The following is a 24,954-nucleotide window of genomic DNA, read 5'->3' on the forward strand; positions in this document are numbered from 1 at the left end:
TTCTAGACACAGCTACTTGATTCAAAAGGCAAGGGAATCAAATCTGCTGAAAGGATTTGTGGTGGGCAGGGAAGCAGTTCAGGTGTCCCATTTGGTGTTTGCAGATGACATGATATTGTTCTTGGAGGCTGATTGGGAGATCTCTAACCTAAAACGGGTGTTAAAAAGCTTTGAGATGGTGACTGGTCTTAGGATAAACTTCTCAAAAAGCAGCATAGTGGGACTGAATGTAAGTGACACTCTCTTGGTGAGATTCAAAGAGCTGCTAGGGTGTAATATGGAGAGGCTTCCCATTTCCTACTTGGGAATGCCCCTTGGTGGAAACCCAAGGTGCCAAAGCTTTTGGGACCCAGTGGTAGAAAAATGCAAGAAAAGATTGACCACATGGAAGAGAAGTTTTCTGTCAAAAGGGGGAAGACTAACACTAATTAAGACTTCTCTCTCTAATTTGCCAACCTATTTCTTGTCGGTGTTCCGATTCCTGAGCAAAGTTAAAAACAGGATTGAAAAGCTCCAGCGGAATTTCTTATGGGAAGGGGAAGTGAGAAGAAGAGCCACTTAGTGAATTGGAATCAGGTGTGCAAGATTAAGGAAGCCGGTGGTCTGGGGCTAGGACACATTAATGAGAGGAACCTAGCACTTCTTGGTAAATGGTTATGGAGGTACTCCTTGGAGACGGAAGCTCTGTGGACATCCATCATCACAAGCAAGTACAAGAAACATGCCAATGGTTGGGAATAGCAAGGTCCACTTGAACCGGATGAAACCTTCTAACCCTTGGAAAGGTATCTCTTCTACCTTTGACTTGTTCATTGAGTTTGTCAGATATCAGGTGGGAAACAGAAGTTGAATCAGTTATTAGACTGATTTATGGTGGGGTGAGGACACCCTTGCTAACTCTTATCCTTCAACCTATCCCAATCCCAAGAAGCCTCGGTAGCCTTGAGCCTTCACCCCTCACCCTTAGGAACCAATTGAAACCTAAACCTCAGAAGGCCCTTAAGAGAGGAAGAGATTGCTGATGTTGCAAGCTTGCTGAGCTCTCTTAGTGAGGCCTACATCTCCCCTACCACCCCTGACCAAAGGACCTGGAAACCTTTTTTTTTTTTTTGAGAAAAAGTTAACCAGATTTCATTGATAGAGATAAGAAGTACATGAGTAGGTGTACTAAAAGAGAAAACAGCAGAAATACAAAATTACAAGGGGGGAAGCTTGTTGCTGTATAAATTTTCTAGGTTCGCTCCCAATTTAGCTAATCCATCAGCAATATCATTCATCTCCCTCGGGATCCACTTCAGATTAACATTCAAATGTTCCAGGGTGTCTCTTGCCTCTGACAGATAATGACCCAACCTCCAAGGGCCCCCCTCCTTCTCTTTTAGCCATTTGATGGTATATTAGCTGAATCTCCTACTATGGATATTTTCTAAATGCCTAGGTTTTTTATGATTCTGATACCAGTGAGGGCTGCCATCACTTCAGCCTTTGTTGAGTCTGTAATACCTAATGGACCACTAAACGCCCAATAAATCAGTCCCTGTTCATCCCTCAAAATTCCACCTATCCCAGCTTTGCCCGAATTGCCTACAGCACCCCCATCAAAATTTAGAATCATCCCTGCTTCAATTTGAGGAAGCTGAAGACTTTTGGTTGGTTGAGGGTGATTTGGGAGAAATAAGATCAATTGGATATTACTGTTAAGATCATTAAGGGATAGGTCTTGAAACATCTCACTGTTAATGGCCCATGAGTTACAACAGAAGAAGATACAACGATTAGGTCCTCTAGAGATCTAGAACTGTTTTCAAAAATATGCCTGTTTCTTTCCTCCCAAATTCCCCATAAGACTGCATGAACCACGGTTTGCCAATACACTTTACCTTTTCTGCTCAAACCTGACCCATACCACTGGTTGAGGAACTCCTGAATGTGTTTGGGAGAGGCCCAACTATAGCCTAACAGGTTTAAGAAGTGTCACCATATCTTTTGAGAAAAACTACAATGAATGCGCAGATGATCTGCTGATTCCCCTTCTCTTAGGCAAAGCACACATACATGAGGAGAGATAATAACACCTTCCCTGGCTTTTCTTCTGGAGAAGATCACAAGTGTTTATTCTCTGTATACATGCTTCCCAAACAAAAAAAAAAAACAGATTCTTAGAGGAATATGGCTGCTCCATATCCTCTTAAATGGGAAAGAGGAAGTCTGGCCACCTGCAAGAAGAGCCTTAAACAAAGATTTGGAAGAGAACACACCATTTGGGTTTAAGGTCCAAATTCGGGTATCAGAGGGATGAGGGGAGAGATAGACTTCTTTTAGGGTAAGGAAGAGGTTTAAAAGGCCTGAGATCTCAATTTCCTTTAAAGGTCTTCTCAGGTTCAGAGTCAAATTGGTGTCAGCAGGTAAGGCTGGAATGCAAGAGGAGACAGTTGAGTCCTGATTTGAGGAGAAATTAAAGATTCTAAGGAAGGATTCAGCTAGGGTGGAATCCCCCCACCAGAGATCTTTCCAGGATTTTATTTTATTTCCGTTTCCCACTTTGAGTCTAATGAAAGGAATGAAGGATGAGTGAGAGGAAACTATACCTTTCCAAGGGTTTGAGTTCTTTGCCTGGTTCAACTGAAGATTGCTGTCCCACCCATTTGCATTTGTTCCATACTTGCTAGAGATGACAGCTGCCAAAAGAGTATCGGATTCAGTTGGGAATCTCCATAGCCATTTGCTCAAGAGAGAGATGTTCTTCTCTTTTAAATGCCCAACTCCTTCAGCTTACACATTTGGTCCCAACTTACCAGGTGATTTCTATTCTCCCCCCCCCCTCCATCCCAAAGGAAATTTCTTTGGATTTTCTCTAAGTAAAGTCTCACTTTTGGAGGAACTTTGAAGACTGAAAAGTAATAAGTTGGTAAGTTTGCTAGAGAGGCCTTTAGGAGAATCAGTCTGCCCCCTTTTGAAAGGTAACATTTCTTCCAAGAGGCTAATTTCCTTTCAAATTTCTCCACCACTGGGTCCCAGAAGTTTAGGGATCTTGGGTTGCCTCCCAGGGGCATTCCAAGGTAGGTAATGGGGAGGCTTTCCACTTTACAATTCAGAATTTCTTTGATATTCTCTATGAGACTTTCTTCGACTGAGTTAATAGGAATAATGCTGGATTTGCTGAAATTAACCCTCAACCCGGTAACCAATTCAAAAGCTTCGATCACCCTCTTCACGTTCGAGATATTTTCCAATAATGCATCCAAGAATAGGATGATGTCGTCAGCAAATTGTAAGTGAGAAACCTGGACCAGATCTCTTCCCACTTCAAAACCCTTGATCAAGCCCAGAACCTTGGCTTTGTCAAATAACAAGCTGAAGATATCCAAGGGGAGCCTTTGTTTACTATGTGAGCTCCAAATCTTCTTCTTCACTGTCTTGTCACTAGGAAGGTCTGGTGCGCTTTGATGGTAGTGCACAAGGGTCCACGAGTCAGGCAGGAATTGGAGGTGTTATCCAAGGCGAAAGGAGGAATATTTGGTGGGCTTTTAGTGGTCCAATTGGGAAGGCAAATGCCACAAAAGCAGAGGTCTTGGCTGCTCTTACAGGAATACGCATTGTTAAACAACTAGGTATATCCTCTCTAACCATTGAAGGGGTTTCAGAAAATACTATAGCTTGATTAAGGGAGAAGGAAAGGGGGGCTTGGAGGCTAGCACACTTGCTAGCTGAAGCTAGGGATATTTTGAGCTCTTTGAATGTAAAGCTGGTCTGGATTCCTAGGGAGCTGAACACTGTTGCTGACAGTCTAGCAAAATCAGGGGTTAGAGAAAGACTGTTTAGTGGAAATTGTTTACCTTGTAATTTTGTCCTAGCTTCTTCAGGCTGCTGTACATCCTCTATTTTCTCTTATCAATAAAAGTTAACCTTACTCAAAAAAAAAGAGAGAGACATCCATCTGGTTACAGGAAATATGCCAGTTTTCAGTCACCACCAGACCATCCAAGGTCTCCACTGACTCAATATTTGATATAGCTAGCCCTTCTTCCCCAATGTCTAGGATTGCTTTTCGAGCATCAAAAGGTATAACAGAAGCAGGGCACTTGAACATGAATTTTTTCATGATACACTCCAGAAGCCTCCCCCAATCTGTAGCATCTCTTACTATTGTAAGAACCAACTGCTGCCTCCAAACTCCTTTGACGACAATTTTTGGCTTTCGTTTGAACTAGCCAAAAAAAAAAGCTTCAAGCTCCTACTCTCAGATTTTTCAACCTTCGATTCCTCCCTAGTTTATTGCAGCTCAGATGTTGCTCTTAGTGCTTCACAATGAACCCCTATTGTCTTCTGCTGATTCCATTTTTTTTTTGAAAGTGATTCTCTGCTGATTCCATTTTTTTTTTGAAAGTGATTCTCTTCCAGTCTCGTCAATAACTCCTATAACTATCAGCAACAACCATCCAGCCTCTTCTCCCCCTGCCCTCTGAAACGCAGATCAATTGTTTTCTTTTATCTCCAAAATACTTTGTAATGGCAACAAACCATCCTTTCATGTTTCTTCTCACCTCTACTTCATAACTCTTCCCCACTAGACCAAAGGAACTTTCCCAACCTCGTTTTTTTTAACAGAGTAAACTGTTCCATCAACGAAACCTTTCAGCCAACAAATAGCTTCTCCTATTAAAAATATTGTAACTCTTTTGTCTTCCTTGGTCTTTAGTATTGCTGTTCTACTATTCGTTCCTTCCTCAAGTAAGAAACTTTTTGCTTCGATTTCCACCCCCTTCTCCATCTCAATGCCGCTTGGAATTCTCTCCAACTCTCTCCTCCATAATACAAATGACTCTCCAACTCCCTGTGTGCAAGTCATACTTGATACAGGGTGAAAACAGAGGTAGGATAGCTTGCATTGCTTTCCAAGGTGATGCTCTTGTAGTACAAGCTAGAATCCCAGAATCCCATCCATTATCCGCAAGCCCATGAATACTAACTACTACCTTAGCCCACACCCCACAGCTTTTCTTTTTCTAGTAGGAACCTCCACAACCATTTTCCAAACAGAGCAAAGTTTCTCTTCCGTATATTCCCAATGCCAAGACCTCTAGACTTCTTACTTCTACTCACCACTTCCCACCCAACCCTATGGTCCTTTTTCTCCCCCCTTGACTACTAACAAAGTCTCTCATTAGTTTTCCAACTTGCTAGCCACCCTTGTTGGAATCTTAAAAACCGATAAAAAAAAGACAGACAAGTTAACTAGTGTAGATCTAATCTAGAAGCTAACTTTTCCCAAATCTTTTCCCAGTCCATTGAGAACAGAAATCTATCCAATTTAGAGCAAGTTGAGGGTTCTTGAAAATTTGACCAGGTGTGTTCTACTTGTAGCCATGGGAGCACCTTTAATTCAAAGTCATTCACAAAAGCATTGAAGTTTCTCATGCTTGTAGTTATTCTTTGATTGGGTCATTGGTTTCTGTTGTGAACCATAGCTACTACAATAAAATGTTAATAAATGGTACTCCCCTGTATAGGAAAGTTGCAGAGAATGAAATCATCTGCGCCAAAGGCATGCATCCTACTTAAAACTTACAGAAATACAAGAATCAAAAAGAATGAATATGCATTGTAACATGCTGAAGAGCAGCTCTGGTACTAGTAATAAAATAACTTTTGACGGACAGCAATGAAGTGGCCAATCTTACCATTTTGACTTGCATACCCACATGTCTGTACATAAAGAGAGGGGTGTCCCCTGATGCAGGGTACCTTTGCATCCTTGTTTTCTTTTGTAAATATTCTGTTGGTGAGAAATATTGTTCATACATAAGCTATTATTTTTTTTTTTTGTACATACATCCTTTCACACACCCAATCTCACTATCTAGTTGGCAGTTAAATTCATCTTAAGGAATCCTATCTGACCTAGGATTGACAAGGAGGCCAAATTATCATTGATCTCATAATGAACAGCCCCCATTGGACCACTGCCCCTACAAATACTTCTTGGCTATGTCATAGCAAACTCCAAATAGAATGTTAGCCAGAGAGGGGGGAGGGGGAGAGAGTAAGACGAGAAAAGAAGAGAAGCATAGATAATATCAACTCCAATAGCAATAACTAATGAGACAAACCTGGCAATGCACACTATTTTTTTCTATGTCCTTCATTATCCTCAAAGAGTCATCCTTGAAGCCATCCTGTGGATGAATAAGGGAAATAAAAGAATAATAAATTAGCAACCTTTTCCGGGTATGGAAGCGTAAAAGGGCCATTCTACTACTCTTCCCTATAACTCATAAAATTTTATTAGATGCCACTATATCAACAAAATAAATCAAGAAATATTCTTTCTGGAAGGTCCTCAAGCATTAAAAAAAGAAAGAAAATGGAACAAAATGTAGATTCCATGTCAAGTCTATAATATCTTCACTTTCTAATGTGTAGATTCAGTAAAACTTTACAAGAGGTGGTATTTAATTGGATGCTTCCTTTTGGTGAAGACAATCTATCTAAATTCAACGTCCTTGCTCTTCTTCAGGGTCATGGTCACCCATTGGGCATCAAGAGGCTGGTGGTGGAATGGGACACCCAATTTTTTTATCAGGTAGGCCTCATCTGTTGAGCATCAGTTACATCCTCTAAGAAGCTTTTTTAGTGGCCAAAATGAAAGTCAGATCATCCAATATTTGTGAAAGTCAGCCACCCCACATTATCATTACCACTAGGATGAAGGAGGTGCAGGGACTATCATTGGTCAGGGGGTGATAAGTGATGATTAGGTCAACATAGTTATCAGCTTCTCAGGGCTGGTGAGTGGTGTTAAGTCAGTGAGAGTAGAAATCTTGATCTCAAGTAAAGATTGACCTCAAGCACTGGATAGAATGGAATAAACATGGAAGGGGATTGCCAAGCGGTCATAACATGACTAGAGTCTAGGGAATGAAGTACCACAGATGTTCAGGTTCTTGTTAGATAAGCTAGAGCAAAGACTCAATGGCCTAAATGCCTTGTCCAGGTGGGTTCCTAGAATAACCAATGTTTTTTTACTACCTTATTTTAGGAATGACTTGCAGCCAATACTCACTGGCTAGATCTGGGGTCAATAGGGAAAATTTTATTTGAAGAAGCCCCAATCTGGAATGGACTTGCAAACTGATAAATGTACTTGTTTGTAATCAAGGCAGCTTATTCAGTTACCAACTTTGTACACTTTTCTGTTGTTGCAATAGTTATACTTAGTCTTGCTTATCAAGAAAAAAAATTGAGACATTGATTTGTTCATGATACAGTATTTGCTATATTTATTGTCTTGATTCTTAACAAAAGCAATTCAAATATTGATTAGAAGAAAAAAGAACCACATAATTAGCAAGAGAAAAATGGAAGTTCTTTTGGCTCCCATTTGATTTTTTTTTTTTTGACACCATCTGATGTAAAATAAGGCAATAATAAATGTCATCATTGGTTGGGCCAGCTTCCTTGTAGGAACTGATAAAATCAATGTTTGTTATTGATAAAAAAAAAAAAAAACTGATAAAATCGATGTTTTAAGATGCCCTACAAGGCAGTCAAGCTATTCCTAAAATGCCTGAAGATGCATAATTTACATTTGGGGCATTCACCTCAGACTGAAGCATTTATGAAATATATTCCTTTGGGTGAGGCATAAGTATCAAAACACCTTATATTTGATTAGTGAGCCTCACATGGAAGATTAATTCACCTATCTTATAAACAAATATATATCTTCTACTTATTTAAATCAAATAATGGCTAACTGTTTAACCATAGCTTCTGGTTTATTATCCCAATATGAATATCACTTTTATTAATATTACAAACATTTTTTTGATTAACATTATAAACAATTAACCATTGTATAACAGTATATAAACATGATTTGCAAAACCCTTTTAGCCATTTAGTTTTACTAACACCTACAAAGATTGGAGAGAACATTCTATCTAGTCTTTTTTTTTTTTATAACTAACATTCTATCTAGTCTTTTTATTGATAACTAACATTCTACCTAGTCTTGAATAGCCCTCTCTATCCTATTATGAGAAGATGGAGGAAATATTGGGGAATCTTGGAGATAAGGAACGTCATGAGATCACTAGAAGTCCAAACACCATTACAAATAACACAACAGTTTGCTGTCTCAATCAAGAGAACAAGATTCAACCAAACGAGCTTCTGTTATGTGTCTGTGTGGAGTCTGAATTAGCAAGCTCAAAAAACAAAAAAAGGATCTGCAGATAGGTGCAGACATGTTTTTGCATGTGTACATAAATCAACAACCTTGAGACTCTGCAGAAGAAAAGACCTTCTTGGTGTTTATCCCCCCCAGCCCCAAATTGTTCTATCCTTTTTAACACCTATGGGAAATTAACACATCATCTGATAATCTCCTGTTTTTTGCTCATTGAGTATGGCATTGGTTCTTTTCTCTGTCTGGCTGTAGATGGACACCTCCTTCTAATGAGGTGGGCTTATCTATCATCCCTTAAAATAGAAAGAAAGGTAAAATAATGTGAAAATGCACCAGGGTGACAATCATTTGGACATTATAGGAAAAAGAAATGGAGAATTTTCAAGAGAACGGAAACATCTCAAGAAGGTATTATAGAAACCATATCAATAAGGGTTATGCATTGATCAAAACTCGGAAGATCTTTGACCCTTTCTCAACATAAGACACAGATAGAAACTGGCAATGGTTGAGTTCTTCCACATCAGCTAAACAAAGGACTCATTGGCATCTGAGTCCACTCAGCAATAACATCGTCAAATTAAGGTGATGTTCAGCAAGTCCTTTTAGAAAGATCTTCCGATAGCCTAGATGGCCAAAAGACATACTGAGCTTTTGGGATCCTGTCTTTAAAGATAATGACCATGGTAAGTATCTTGATCTACCATGGTCTACTGATCTGTTAAATGAGAGATTTTAGGGACGGAAAGATGGGAAGCTTCCTGATTTTCACCATTTTGGGCTTCAACGAGGTTTCTGCGCATGGGTCTTTTCAGCTTCCTGTCCTACATTGCCAAACAGAAAAAGACCAAATTTTGGTCTTCCGAGCTTTGAAAAGCCTGAAAGATTGCTTGGAAAAACTTCGCATACACCCCCTAAATTTTGAGGGCTGTAGTTTGTGTAGCCCAGGAGCTTCAGGAGTTGGAGAGGTCTGTAGAGGCCATCAAGGACATATCCTAACATTTTCTCAGGACCTCTTGTTATGGGAATTGTTTCTTTTTTTTTTTTTGATAAATCTCCTATTATGTGAAATTCAATAAGGGCAGAACTGATAGCCATTAAGTACAGTAGTACAGAGGCTGCATTTGGGAAAGACTCTCAATTTGACATCTCTTTCCGTGGAAGTAGAACAAAAGGAGGTTTAAATGAAATAAGGAAATATGGCAGAGTTCTAGATTTTTGCATGCCTTACCACATATAGTGAACAAGGTTGAGGTTCCTTAATAAAAGAGGGAATTAGATTATCTCCAACTCCCACAAATGTAGTAGAAACGGGTTTGGGAACAATTCTAGAGCACGGTTCATCTATCTGATGCAAAAGGCCATGAGATTGGTATATGTATATATGGATATCAAATTGGCCAACAAACTCATTTACAGATCATCCTTACTTCCTTGCCAAGGAGTTGTTTAATAGTGATAGTTATTCGTGTTCCCAATTAATATGCTCTCTCAAAGTGTCACATGTGTGTATTATATACGTATGTCATCGTCTAAGCTTTATCTTAATTTTATGGGATGGGCTACATATGTCCTGTTCTGTCATTCCGTTCTGTTCTTTACATTTCTCACTACTTTAACCCATGTCCATATGTATATATAGCTATGTATGCTTGCAGCAATATTTCATCTAGGTTAAGAAAACTTGGGACAGAATTCTGTAAATAGTCAAGCGAGGAGGAACAGTAGAAAATCCCACGAACTTAATCCCATGAATAAATTTGAAGTCAGTTAAATGCAAGCAAGTTACCTCTGCTAACATGTGATCAGCCTCATCAAAAACAAGAATTTTAATATCCCTCGTCCCAAGTTTCTTTGCTGACATCCACTTTTTTATGGTACCGGGAGTTCCGATCACTATTTGTGCCGTTATTGGCGCCCTTTTATAAATTGGAAGATAGTTGGAACTATCCGAGGGAATAGCACATTCAGTACTTATCCCTGTGTATTTTCCCATTTTCAGTAGAACTTCCAGATTCTGCAACATTCGTTTCCTACCGTTACAATATGAACCAACAAATACCACCAACAGGAGGAGGTACAGAAAAGAATATTAATAAATAGATACCTGGATGGCCAACTCTCTTGTAGGGCAAATGCAAAGCGCCTGAGGTGCTTTGAGATTGGGATCAACCCGACTCAGCATCCCGAGCACAAAGCAAGTGGTCTTTCCAGAACCATTGTGAGCTTGCGCTATTAAATCCTTATACGGTGGAGTCAGGATCATCGGCAAGCTTATTGCCTGAATCTTACTAGGCTTCTTAAATCTCATCTCAACATAAAGCCCCTGCAGCAGCTCAGGAGACAGTTTCAAATCCTCGAAAGTAGAAGCAGACGTATAGGGAGTATCCCCCGACGTAACCTAGATCAAAATTAGTATCAAGAAAAAACAAATTGGTGATCTAAAACCCTAATATCCAAGAAGAAACAAGTGGGGGCAAAAAAAGAAAAACTCTGTTACCGCTTTAATATTCGAATCCTCTGGTTCGTCCAGAAACTTGTTGACTTTCTTGCTCTCATCGATTGCCAGAGAATCGACATTCAGTTCAGACGGCTTGTCTCCGGACGACGACGAAGTGGGTTCTTCGGCCATATCATCTTCCTCGTCGGCCCAAGAACGTCTAACTTGCGGTGGATTTACTTCCGGGACATTCTCTGTCCCAGAAGCGGCTACGTTACTGCTGTCGGCCATTAAGTCGATTTGCAGGAGAGGAACAGAGATGAAGATGGAGAGAGAGAGAGAGGGAGGGAGAGAGGGAGAGAGAGAGAGAGAGAGAGAGAGAATGGGAAGGACGACTGAATGATCAGACTGTATAATTCAAGTACAGTTGGTGCTCGAATTGCGGACGGCAGTCAATCGGACATATTACGCCAAGTCGCTAACACTCAGGAAGTGTTAATACGAAGGACTGAGGAGTGAGGAGGGCGAGACGACTCACCGACTACGAAATCTCGACTCAGACGGTTCTCTCAGTCTAGAGAAGTCTGGACGCCCATGTGCTGGGGCGGATGCGGAAAGATATGGGCTCGTAGTTGGTCCAGTCCACGTCTGAGATTTTACATTTGGGAAATTTCAGCTGTTTCTGATGCTTGTTCTCCATATACGAATGGGCCCAACCCAAACCATGTTATTGATGTGATAATTTCGGATATCTTGGTTCAATAATTCATATAAGGGAGAGATGAGGAGGATTTCACCCAAAGCATTAGAACGAGAAAATAGAAGGGTACACCTAGATTTTTATGTAACAGGTGAATACTAAGAAAATTTTATAAAACAGTTGTAAGGCCAATTATATTGTATAGAGTAGAGTAAGATAGAAATGATAGGAATAATGATGGAGTAATTTCTAGAAACCCACGAATAACTCTAATTGGTGATAAAATGAGAAAGAATAGACTAAGATGCTTTGGACACGTGCATAGAAGACCACCAACTATGCTAATTATAAGAAGTGATCAGATTGGCAAAATAGGACCCATCTAGCCAACTCCATATAGTTGGGATAAGGCATAGATGATTATGATTTAAGAATAGCAATGGGGTGGATTCAAGGTATAGCAACTTCTCCCTGTCAATGATGGAGAATCCCTTAATTTTTCCCAACCTGAAAGTAAATTTGGGGGTATTTTAGAAATGATATTATGGGAATTTGAGGCATTTTAGAAACTATATTATGAGAATTGGAGGGGTATTCTAGAAATGATATGAGAGGATACTATAGATTTTAACAAATTGACAGGAACGCAGGGATATTTTAGAAATTAATATTAAACCTAGGAGAATCTTAGTAATTTACCACTGGGCTCATGGGGGGTTTGGGAAATTATATGCAAATCTGGCCCTAGTTTCCCATTGCCTTGTTTAAGATAGGGGAAAACATGCACCACTTAGGGAAGGGTGGGGCCCTAATTTTATGGGGAAATTTTCCATCCCTATAGTTACCTAAATTCTTGCTATGGTCATTAATGGGTCAGGTCTACCTGATATAACCAAACTGATTATACCGGTTTTTGCTATTCTAAATTGATTAAGAGCCAAACCAAACATGTAACTAATAATATATAAAAGTCTCATGGTTTTCTTGTAATTTGTGTTATATTTCATGTCTAAAAGGATAATTTTGTACGTTACATAAGATAATTTTAGTTAAAAAACACTTGTTTTTATAACAATATAAAAAGTACTATTTACTGCCATTTTTAAGGTTACATTTATCAAAAATGAAATCCGAGTTGTCATATTAAAGGTAATGCCTATTCCAATTTTAACTATTTGATTGGCCAGAATCAGATTAGAATTCCCATTCTTATGGAATGGCAATTCCCCATTTGAGGGAAATGGCCATTTTTGGCCTCTCCCCTTGGTAATGAGAATCTCACTCTAGTGGATCAGATTCAAAAAAAACAAAGATAAGTGACTTCAAACCCCCCAACCTTCCTTATTGAGAGTCATACATATCTTATGAAATCCAATTCTGCATCCCATTTGAACCAAACAAGTGGGAGAATAGATAATTCCAACTTTGATTTTCTAATTCCAACAATGAACCAAATGTCAAGTATATAATTGGATCAGACCTAATTAACCTGATTAATATATAATTGATTTAGTTTTTATTTAGAGTTTTGTGTCCCAATTATAATTGGATCGGGGCCAGTTCCACCCTATCACGATCAAAACTTGACATATTAGCAATTTTATATAGGTGCTTAAAAGGACAAGTTTAACTTTGGTGTCTGTTTTGGAGTGCTTTCATGTGATAGCTTCTGGATTTATAAGGTGGGCTCCACCCAGACAGCTTTTAAGCAATGGCAAAAAATAGCTATCTTACGGCCTAAATTATGGCTTTCTACCAAAGCTTCTTTTATTAGCTTCTCCAAAGCAGCTTAGTGAGTAACTCAAAGCTTGAGCCTTGATAAATAGGTTTTTTTATAGCCCCCAAACTTTACTCTAGTGAAGGGGCAGCAATCTTAAAATTTTATTAATATTAAATAATTGGCTGAAACATGAAAAGAAAAGCACGGGAGGACATATCCCGCCTTGCCCCAAACATGAGATGATTAATTGAAGATTGGGATTTGCCGTCACAAGGCCCCGAACAGTGTATGGTGGAACAAAAGGATGTAGTTAATGCCTTAGTGGTATTCGAAAAAACGCCGATATGGAACCAAAGAATCTGGAAGATACAAGAAAAGCCCCAAGGAGATTGTATATGAGAGGATACTCCGGTTTAGAAAAGAAACAAAGATGTAGTTAATGCCTTAGTGGTGATTGGCATTCGTGAGCCTCTTCAAAGACTCATCAATAGTACAATGACTACTAAGGTGGGACGATAATATCATCCCAACCAAGGTTTTTAAAACCAAATTAGACAATGAATTGGTTTTAGGGGTTCGGTTTCTGGGTTAAATGGTCCGGTCATTCAAACTGAATGGACAGCCCATGACAAAAAATAAATAAATAAATAAAAACTGTCACTATCGAAGATGATTCTGAGATCGGCAATTTAATGATCAAATCAACAGGTTTTGATAAAATAATGGTTCTGAGATCAAACGGAACCGATCACCTGACAGGTTCCTAGTTTTTCGAGTCCGACTGTCCTGCCTAGTCCAGTTTTTCCCCACTGCTTTAAAATCAAATGGCCCTTTTCTTCTACAGTTACGATGACAATGTTGCATGCCAAATGATTCTAGAGAAAAAAAGGATTGAAAGGTTATTAAGTGATCCCAACATTCCTGATAACTCATAATTTTGTTCATGCTACTCAAAGGGTTACCATGTATCTTACAATGATTTCTAATGCCATTTTAAAGAAGAAATCCCATTTGAGCTCTGTCCAGCAACAATGTATAAATAAATGATTCACATCCTCTTTCTATTTCATGCACAAAACATAATAATTGGCATATGAAAACCTCTTAGTTTCAGGTGGTCAATTATTAAGGTGAAAGGTTTTCACCTTTAATGCTGTAAGGGCATTTTTATAATTTTCTTTTATTTTATTTTTATCGCCCTGGTATAAACTATTTCTAGCACCGCCAACATATCTTTTTGCCTTTCGTTCTTCTTCTCTTCTATTCTCCTCTCTTCTCCACCTTTTCTCCTCTTCTGTTCCAGCTCTCTACTGTTTTCTCCAAGATAATACGGTAACAAAGCAGGTCTGTTATGCCAGGAAAATGGAACTGATCAAGTGTTCCACTCATTTTGTTGTGTTTCTCTTGGAGAAGCTTGAGAATACCAATCAGACTGGTCTGAGAAGGCTTTTTTCAGACTTTTGGTTGTGTACCAAGAAAACCTTCCGTAACTGTTTCGTGTGATTGATGTGAAGGGTTTAGAACCTATTTTTCAAAATTTTTTTTTTGGACCGTGCGATCCTTTATGGTGTGTTTGTGGGTCAGGGGATGACCTGTACTTGCTGTAACATCAGTAAATTAGATGTTTGGTGATTGTAAGGCCAGATTTGTCCTGGGGAACCTCCCATAGGTTGTCCTGAAACGTTTTAGGCTGATTTATGAAAATCGACATGCAACTATTATTTGAAGCTATTTGTGGTTGAAACAGCCATATACCTTAAAAATTGAAGTACTGGAGGTTGTTTGTAGATGTACAAGTGTTAAATTGGTCAAGCCTTATTGAAAGATAGAGACAAGGTAACATATACAGAGTTAGACCCAGCTAACACGATGTCGGATTCCCTCCCTTCCATTCAAAAAAGATGATGAGTCCTCAAAGGAAAAGAGGGAAAGAAATGGGTCAGAGGTCACTGTTGAGGAGGAAGGTAAGGAGAACTTAGATGAAGAGGAAGCCATTGAAAAGGTGGCAGTGGAAGGAAGGGGGAAGAATGAAAGAACGGGAGGGGGGGGGGAAATAAGGAAGCCATAGAACCTCAGCCTGACGAAGGGGGGAAGGTTTGGGAGGAAGATGAAGAGGGAGAGGAAGAAATAATGGCTGAAGAATGATGGGGGAGCTGCAAAGCAGTGGTTGGTTAGGGGGGAAGCTTTTGAGGAATTGCAGAAGTCTCAGGTTTGATAGGGAGAGCTTTGTTTCTGGTGCCTTCAAGATTGCGCTTCATGCAGGCATTTTATTTTCCCGGTTCTGTAAGTTTATGAAAGAAAAGATCAGAAGTGGCTATGAAGACAAATGCTGGAATCTGGTGAAGATTGTGGCAGCTGTTAGTATCTTGGTTGCAGTTTGGGTTCTGATCTCTCCAGCTTTTATCCTAGTTTTAAGAGAGAAATTGGATATCATATTAGGGGAGGATATATTGGAGTTTCATCTCTGTAACCTGGATGAATTTTAGTTTTGTTTTTTCTGTCAGCTTTTTAATGTTGGTTCTCTCCAGCTTTTTTATGTTTCTAGCTCCAAGGGGCATGAAATATAGGAAATGTCTAACAAGTTATTAGCCATATCATTGTGTCAATTTCCTGCCTAATAAGTTTTATCATTGTTGTCATACGTGTAGTCGTGGATTAATCAAGGTCTTGTCCATTTGGGGAAGGGGTTGCTGACTCTTGCACCTTACATTGCTTTCGGTCTTTGATGGCACTCTAAGTATTGGACACATCCCATTCATAATGGACTTCCATTTACTTTTCTGCTCATGAAGCTTTAAGTGGTGGATTGACCGGAAGTTGGCCATTCAGGATACGGTTGTCAACGGGTGGGGTCCATTTGGGTGTAGGTAGAATTACTCCTGAACTGATTATTAACTGGGACAAAATCATAGACCTAGAACAGTCTTTGTAAATTTAAAATTTATGTTTGAGCATTAAATAAACCAAACCACTTATAAAGAAAAGTACTTTTATTTGGATAGTAACTTAAATTTAAACTTTGATCACATAATGTTAATAAAATTGTTCGAAAGACACTACATAATTTATATGTTAAAATTTAAACTATCTATCACTTATAAAAAAATATATATATATCTATCACATGTGCCATCCTAAACATATAATATGATAAAATTTATAAGAAATTGAAGAAAATATTATATATAATTATCAAAATAATCGGTTTAGGATATGAATCGATTCAGGACAAACAAGAACAAGAATAGATCCAATTATTAGTCCCGACGTAATCATGCTACCAGATTCATTATAATTGGCTCTACTTATTCGGGTCCGTTGGATAGGCCCTAACCGTTGACGGCACTTAATTCAAGATGAAAGAAGACAGGAAGGCTGGTGCGGCACCAAGGTTGTATCTCTTTTTCTTCTACATTAGGATTTGCTATTCTTAGTAAGGGCCTTTACAACCCCATAATAATGCTCAAAAATTATGTATGTGACTGAAGAAGTAGTAGGTAGAAACAGAATAGACAACTGCATTATGAACTCATTATGTATGGCTTTCCTAGGTATCATCTAGTGACAAAGACGGCAACGATAACCTTTCTCGGAGCTATTGGGGATGATGATTTTGGCAAGGTAACAAAGCGTCGACTTATGTGATGATTTGGTTTTTCTTAATTTTGTTTTGCACATTCTTAATGGATTCACCTTCTGTTTCCCTTGTGCTGGATGAGTGGTCGACCTTGTCGGATATATTTATGGAACCGAAACCGTTATACTCGGTCCGGTTTGCCAAGGACCATTGGGCAAACCCTACCCGTTGAAGGCCCTAATTCGAGAATGCGGACTGGTGGAAGACCAGCGCTGCAAAAACCCCTTCCTTCCCCACCGGGATCCACTTTCCTAGTCAATGTTCAAAGTTGGGCTTTTGTAGGGAATGACTCTAACGTGGGATGTTGATTTTGGACTCGCACGACTTGACGAGTGCTTCAAGAGAAACGTCAACCGTGTCACTACAGGCGCATTATCTGGAGCTCTCTTTGCCAAATGAGGTATCAAGAGTGGCCGCGACCATGTAGGTTCACATTTCTCTATATGCTAAAGCTTTCTACTCAAGTGGTGACATTTCCTTTTCGTAATTGCTTTTTGTTTGCATTTTTATTTCTTCTCTTTCTAAACTCTTCTCGATTATCTCCGGGCATCGGCACTTCCAGGAGATTATGTGGCAGCGACGATTCAACTTTGCAAGGTGGACCAGCAACGGGCATGGATTCGCACCAAGAATGACCCCGTGCTAAGTACAGGGTAACTAAAGGTGTGTATAATTTAGATTGAAGTTTACTATTTAGTATCAAAAATTAAATTAAAAAACTAATATAGGTCTTGCATCTTTGCAATTAACAATCTATTCTGACTTAACTTATTTGAAACTCACTATTAATTTATATATATTTTTAATTTGATTTAAGATATTAAATAAGATCTTATTGGTAAACAATAACCACTTTATTTGGTATTTACTATTTATCTAATAAATCTATTTTGAGTTATTTACTTTTAAAGGTTAAATTAGGTTGCTTCTTGAAAATTAAATCAAGTTTGTAACTAATAAAGTATTTTCTTTTGAAAAAAAAAATCATTCAAAAACAAATGTGGGTTTATTTATGAATCTTATTGAGAATGTTCAGGAGTAAAACTACCTACTTTTTTAATCTTATTTCTTGAATTAATAGGATGTCATGTCTAAATGGTGGTAGTGGGTTATGGGTTTTAGCAGCAATTTCTAATGCCACACGTCTAGCTTTCCAAAAAAATGAGAAGGTCATATGGCTAAATGGTGGGGGGATGTAGCCTAGTAGTGGATTGTGGGCTTTAGTAGGAATTTCTCAAAAGTTGTCACGTGTCTAACTATCCAAAAAATGAGAAGGCCACCTTGGTTACTCCAAGAGGTGGATTTGCAGAGACCATTTCTAGCCTTGGAGGAAGAGAGGATGCAGAACCACCTTTTCTAAACATAAGAAAAGGTTCTAAACATCATCAAATTCCGCTGGATGTTAATAATCTAGCTTGAGCTCGAGCTCGGGTCAAGTTAACAAGTTTGAAAGTTCAAGTTCGACTACCTTTGATTGTAGGTTTCTCTAGCAGCCGAGGTCTCCCTCAATTGCTGAGGTGCCAAGCCGAGGTCTCCCTTATTTGTTGAAGTGTCGAGCTAAGGTTTCCCTAGCATGTGAGGTGTCGAGCTAATGTCTCCCTTAGTTGACGAGGTGTTGAGCTGAGGTCTCCTTCAGTGGTCGAGGTGCCGTCGAGTTTGAGCTCGATTCAAATTAGAGACTTGAGCTCGAACTTGGCTCGAGTGAAAAACTCAGAAGCTTAAGTTCTACTACCTTTGGTTGTAGGTCCCCTAGCGGTCGAGATGCTGAGCCGAGGTCTCCCTAGCAACTAAGGTGCCAAGCTTAGGTCTCTCTTAGAGAGAGAGATATAGAGTTGGCAGGAGAGAGAATGACATTCTTGTAATTTGTAAAGAAAATAATAATTGGTAGGAGTGAAAGTGATATTCTTGTAATTTGTAAGGAAAAAGAGAAAGAGAGTTGGTAGGAGAGAGGGAAAGAGAGTTGGTAGGAGAGAGAGTGTGGTATTCTTGTAATTTATAAGGAAAAAAACAAAAATTATTGTTATATTTCATTTCTCGCATCCTGAGGCTTTCTTTTTGTATGGATGGATTCATGAAATAGGATTCAAGTAGCCAACCCCATATAGTTATTAGAATAAGGCATTGACAATGGTGATGATAATGACAATAATTTATTTTACATGCATGTTATTGGATATCCAATTCAAAACTAATGAGTTTTTGTGTGGAAACTTAGGCAGTGTTTCGATAGACTTCTACTTTAGTATTCTTAGAAATATCCAAGTATAAAGTACATAAAGTACTTTTACTTTGGTATTTTTGCTTTAAAAACTATTTGGATAAAACATTTTGAAAGGTATGCTTTTCAAAACAAAAGCATCATTTTCTATTTGACAAAAGCATGCCTGTTTGTACTTCTAGTGATGGTTTTCAATGGTTTTGGGGTTTGAGACCGGTGACAGCGGTCTGACTCTAGCAACGACAAGCGGAGGTAGGGTCAAGAGTTTTATTGAAGAGTGTAACCACCCGTTCACACAAAAACAAAAGCACAATTTCGCCAAAAGCACAAAGTATAAAAAAACTGATTTCATGCTTTTGGGGTTTCTCATATATATATATATATAAAAGCAAAAAGTACAAAATACATAATACAAACGCTATGTCATATTTTTTGTATTTTTATATTTTCAAAGGTGTGAAAATACTTTATAAAAGTCAAACAGGCCTTAATTATATCCCCTTGTGTGCCTTCAATGACCACCAGAGTTGGTATGAAGGTACACTTTCTTCCATTAGCTGTTAGGTGAAGTTTCTTAACTAATGGGGTTTCATTCTCTAACAATATATACCTATAGCCATGCCATCCATGGTTTTGCTGCAAGTCTTTTCCCTTTCGAGCTTGAGGGTATTTTATGGGGCAGCTGTCTTAAAATTTTGTTTAAATCATTTTAAGGGTAGGCTGAGGGTATTTTATGGGGCAGGTGTCCCTAAATATTCTGAATGCTTCCTCAATGTGTGCCGATTTGATCCAAACTCTCAAAGAGACCTTGTGGGACATGAGACACATATCTCTTCCGTCGCTGTCTTGGTGGTTTTCTACTTTGGATAGCAATGCAAATGGGATTGTGAGAAACGGCCCCAAAGGCATGATTCCTTAGTCAAGTGGTCCGACCGTTCAAATCAAATGAATGGCCTGTTCTAACAAAAAAAATAAAAAATAAAAAAAAAAACTGCAAAAAACTGTTGAATAGTTTGAATGATTCGACCGCCTAGGTCAGCGGTTTGCTGACCAAATCAACAGTTTTTGGTCTTCTGGGGTAAAACGGAACCAGTCAGATGATCGGTTCCCAGTTTTTCAGTCTGACCATCCAATCCGGTCCAATTCGATTTTGAAAACCATGCTATGGAGAGTTAGTTTCTTCGAATCCAATGTCACTGGGACAATAGATCCAACAATTATTGATGTTGATATCAGTATATCACAATTTATATGTCACAAAACATCAGTGTTTTCAAAATTAGACCAGGCCAGACGATTAGACTGGAAAAACCAAGAACCAATTTCTGTTTCACTCTAAAAACTGTTGATTTGGTCAATAAACCATTTTTTGGCCAAAAATTATTTTATTTTTTTTTATCAAAACGAACCATCCATTCAGACCACCGGACGGTCAGACTGTTCATCCCAGAAACCGGACCCAGAACGATTCGCTGTCTGGTGACTCTGATATTTTTTTTAAAAAACCTTGCAAAGCATTATTCCACTTTACAACAATTGTCAACAATAATGCATAATGCCAGCAAGCAGCAATAATTCTTGTATGTAGAAGATGGTGTCCTCTATTTTAATAATTCCTCTCCTATATGTTCAACCTGAGCATTATATCCCTTTCAGTCCCCCTTTTCTTGTTTCTTTCTCATGAGATATGGATGAGGCTGTGTGAAAACGTTCCATTGAAAATTAAGTTCCTCTCTCTCATAGTCTCTGCAGACAGGATTGGAATTTTAACTAAAATTATATGTAGTCTTATCTTTTCATGGATCCACCATGTCTACCTTGCAGAGTCAAATCTCACAAGAGTTTTTCTACCATCACACTTGACAGAGATTCTCCTTTCCTAAACAAAGTCCGAACAGCCAAAACAAATCAGACAGCTGCAATTTGCAGTTGCAACCCAAGAGATTGCTTTGAGAATAGCCACCGATTCAACCTCTAGATCCCCAAAATGGATATCCAAAAAACCAACCAAGGGTACCAGTGTACCACCACCAGAAAAAGGCATAAACTGCATTGGCTGCCCCAACTCTCAAGGGATACCACCAACACGAGAGGTGAGCAAGAAAAACTGAAAAATCGAATTGAAAGTTTGGTTAATTGAACCAGTTGATTCGATTTTGGTTCAGTATTTAAAAAAAAATCAAAGGTACCAGTTCGATTTTGGTTAACTAAAATAGAAAAACTGATGGTTAACTGAACCGACCGGTATGCATATATTTATATATTATATTTTTTATACATTATAAATTAATAAATATGCATTATATATATATATATTCTTAGTTTTTATTATATATTTATATATTTATTATAATATATCGTAAATAATAAAAAACCGATGAACCAAAAAACTGAACTGATTGTTAATTGAATTGGTCAATCAGTTAACTGATCGGCTTCGATTTATCCGATTTAAAAAATAAACCCACGGTTCAGTTGAGCACCCCTAACTGGCGCCATCACGAAAGAAAATAGCATCATTTTGCTTATATTAAACCTATTTAATTATATTTCTCACAGCAAGTGTGAAGTTGTAATAGTTATTATACTCATAAGTCATAAGTGAACAAGTTCTTAATTGGGACAATTGGATCTAGCACGATTAGAACCGATTATATTTGGCATTTATAATTATTGATGAATATACTTAAAATTTTATAATGATAATATAACTCTGAATATCAATATAGGTGGGTTTTGAGGTAATGGTTGAGTTATTCCACTGTGACCTAGGCGATCAGGATTCAAATTTTGGAAATAGCCTCTCTCTCTGTAAATATATCGTGATGATGATGTGGGCACAGACTTTATTTTTGCTTCAAATTTCCAACAATAAATGAATGATGAGAAAAGTGACATGGTATTCAACATTTTTCCACCTCCATTTGCAAGTGTGCTATCTAGTATAATAATAATGCCATGTAGGGCCCAAGAGTAACGATAGTCAATTTTGTCAATGTCTTACCTCAATGGTGCCTCCACAAAGTTGTTGCTAAAGTGAATAAGGTGAGGGATCAAAACTAAAATTTTGTGTCGTCAACATTTAAACCCATTTAGAGCTCCAGAAAATACAACCATATTGTTTTTCTTTTCATTATCGACCAAAGTGGTGGCCAATTTAATCGTTTCTCGGTTCATATTTTCTGTTAATGTAGAGATGAAATTTTTCCACATTCTCCACTTGGGCAGGTAGAACCACGGATCGGTGGAGACAAAGGCGTCCATTGCCCATACTGTATGGAATACGGATCCCTGCTACTGAAGTTGTTCCACATTTTCCACATGGGCAGGCTGAAAGTGAAGGCCCCATTAACAATCCGTCGGTCATTCATATCCATTCAGAATAAAGACAACAGGGATTGGACTGTATAAGAACATCCTCATGGTTTCATTGTTCTTCAATCTGTTCTGAATGTTCAGCCATGGCTACTCTAAAACCCTTTTGCCTCTTGTGGATCCTCTTGATGGCCATTTCATACATCACCTCCTTGGTGGCAAAACCAGATGTGTACATCGTCCACATGGATTTATCAGCCATGCCCACACCCTTCACAGATCACCATAGCTGGTATGAAGCTACACTTTCTTCCATTAAGGATGAGGTGGCTGGTGTTGCTACCACCACTAAAGCCTCTAACCTCATCTATACCTATAGCAATGCTATCCATGGTTTTGCTGCAAGGTTATCCCCTATGGAGCTCGAACTGCTCGAACAATCACCTGGCTTTGTTTCATCGACTCGCGACGTGCCTCTTAAGGCCCACACAACCCGCACCCCTGATTTCCTTGGTCTCAATCCTAGTTTTGGAGCATGGCCGGTGTCAAACTATGGTGAAGATGTCATAATTGGACTAGTTGACAGTGGAATTTGGCCAGAGAGTGCAAGCTTTGGAGACGATGGACTGGCCGAAGTTCCAAAGAGGTGGAAAGGAGAATGTGTAAGTGGTACAAATTTCAGTTCTACCTTGTGCAACAGGAAGCTAATTGGAGCTCGCTTCTACAATAAGGGTATAATGGCTCACAGACCCGACATAGACTTCTCCATGAATTCTGCCCGTGACACAGAAGGACATGGGACACATACCTCTTCCATAGCTGCTGGCAACTATGTCAAAGGGGCTTCCTACTTTGGATACGCCAATGGGACTGCAAGAGGAATGGCTCCAAAAGCACGGGTAGCCATGTATAAGGCTTTGTGGGGAGGTAGTTACGTTGCTTCTGATGTCATTGCGGCAATAGATCAAGCAATTGTTGATGGTGTGGATGTCCTCTCCTTGTCCTTGGGCAACACAGCTTCTGATTTCTATAATGAACCCATCGCCATAGCCTCCTTTGCTGCCATGGAGAAGGGTATTTTTGTTGCTGCATCGGCGGGGAATGATGGGCCCTATGTATTTACTGTGCACAATGATGCTCCGTGGCTGCTTACTGTGGCCTCTGGTTCTCTCGATCGTGAACTGTACGGAGTTGTAGCTCTGGGCAATGGTGTTTCAATTGCAGGTGCATCTTTGTCTCACGGAAGCTCTTCGCTAACCCGACTACCCCTCGTCTACATGGGTGATTGCTCGGATACACAGGAACTGAACAAAGTTGGTCACAAGATCATCGTGTGCAAAGGCACGGCTGGCTATGATGATAAGTTTACACCAGATGACGACATTGCTCAACAAATCTACAATGTTCGTGAAGCAGGGGTAGCTGGAGGTATCTTCTTATTATATGAAGGCAATAACTTGGATCCTTACCTCCAGTTTTCATTTCCAGCAGTTCTCATGAATTACCAACAAGGTGAAGCAATCCTTAAATACATTAATGGAAGCCATGACCCAAAAGCAACTCTGAAATTTCCTAACATGCGTATTGGAACAAAGCCAGCACCCAGAGTACCAATCTACAGCTCCAGAGGGCCGTCTGCAATCTGCCCCCATGTTTTAAAGCCAGACCTCATTGCTCCTGGCTCCTTTGTTCTTGGGTCTTGGGTTCCAACAAGTCCTGTGGTGGACGAAGGATCAAGACGTCTGTATAACAACTTCAACATCGTATATGGAACATCCATGGCTTGTGCTCATGCAGCTGGAGTGGCAGCACTTTTGAGAGCTGCCCATCCCAAATGGAGCCCTGCGGCCATTCGGTCTGCCATGATGACCACAGCAGATTCACTGGATAACATTCTCAAGCCCATCACTGAACTCGTCGACAACGAGGGACCCGCCAGTCCTCTGGCCATGGGAGCGGGTCAACTGAATCCTAACAAGGCACTTGACCCTGGACTCGTATATGATGCGAATGCAGAGGACTATGTGAGGCTTCTTTGTGCTTTGAATTACACCAAGAAGGAAATCAAGAAGATAATAAGATCATCCTCAAAAGCTGACTGTTCAAACCCATTGTTGGATCTTAATTACCCCTCATTTATTGCCATTCTCCGTGAGGATTCTTCGACACTGTCTCTGAATACCAAAGTAGTAAGAGAGTTTATTAGGACAGTGACAAATGTTGGAGAAGGAATGGCCACATATATTGCTAAATTGGCACCCATTGATGGTTTCAAGTTGAAGGTTAAGCCAGATAGATTGGTTTTCAAGGAGAAGTACCAGAAGCTAAGCTTCAAGCTCACTTTGAAGGGCCCAAGGGTAGTGGAAAATGGTGATGTCCATGGTTATTTGAGCTGGGAAGAAGTTGGAGGTAAACATGTGGTGAGAAGTCCAATTGTAGCCACAAGTTTCCTAAATGATGATTAAGGGACTAGCCAAATGGACTCTTTCTTTTGTTTTGTTTTAATGATCCTTCTCATCTATGTTTGAGCATCAAATCTCTTCTACTCCCTTCCCTTGTTTATTTGTCATGGGATATTGATGAGGCTCAGGCTGTGTGAAAATGTTCCCTTGAAATGAAGTTCTCTCTCGTAATCTCTCTCTTAGCTCTACAAACAAGATTGGATCCTCCACTAAATTTATGTCGTAGTCTATCTTTTCTGTGAGCCCCAATGTGTCTACACTGTAGTTGGAT

The 24,954-nt window shown here is 39.2% G+C and overlaps 1 protein-coding gene and 1 pseudogene across 2 annotated transcripts in view; one reads left to right on the top strand and one right to left on the bottom strand.

Moving 5' to 3' along the window:
- LOS4 (P-loop containing nucleoside triphosphate hydrolases superfamily protein) overlaps nt 1-11,329 on the bottom strand; it is a 34,811-nt gene extending 23,482 nt beyond the window's left edge. The window contains exons 1-4 of the mRNA XM_088948863.1: nt 10,692-11,329; nt 10,299-10,592; nt 9,981-10,208; nt 6,111-6,176 (exon numbers count right to left, since the gene is read on the bottom strand). Coding sequence (XP_088804989.1) covers nt 6,111-6,176; nt 9,981-10,208; nt 10,299-10,592; nt 10,692-10,922 — 819 coding nt within the window. The 5' untranslated portion in view covers nt 10,923-11,329. The remainder of the gene's footprint in view (nt 1-6,110; nt 6,177-9,980; nt 10,209-10,298; nt 10,593-10,691) is intronic.
- Nucleotides 11,330-22,091: 10,762 nt separating this feature from the next.
- On the top strand, nt 22,092-24,854 carry LOC148847220 (subtilisin-like protease SBT3 pseudogene; annotated as a pseudogene). The gene has a single exon (XR_016100263.1). The product of XR_016100263.1 is annotated as a subtilisin-like protease SBT3 pseudogene (transcript).
- The last annotated feature ends 100 nt before the right edge of the window (nt 24,855-24,954 follow it).

This window comes from Nelumbo lutea, chromosome 6, assembly GCF_056320005.1.
Source record: "Nelumbo lutea isolate HS-2025 chromosome 6, American lotus-T2T, whole genome shotgun sequence".
Lineage (NCBI taxonomy): Eukaryota > Viridiplantae > Streptophyta > Magnoliopsida > Proteales > Nelumbonaceae > Nelumbo > Nelumbo lutea.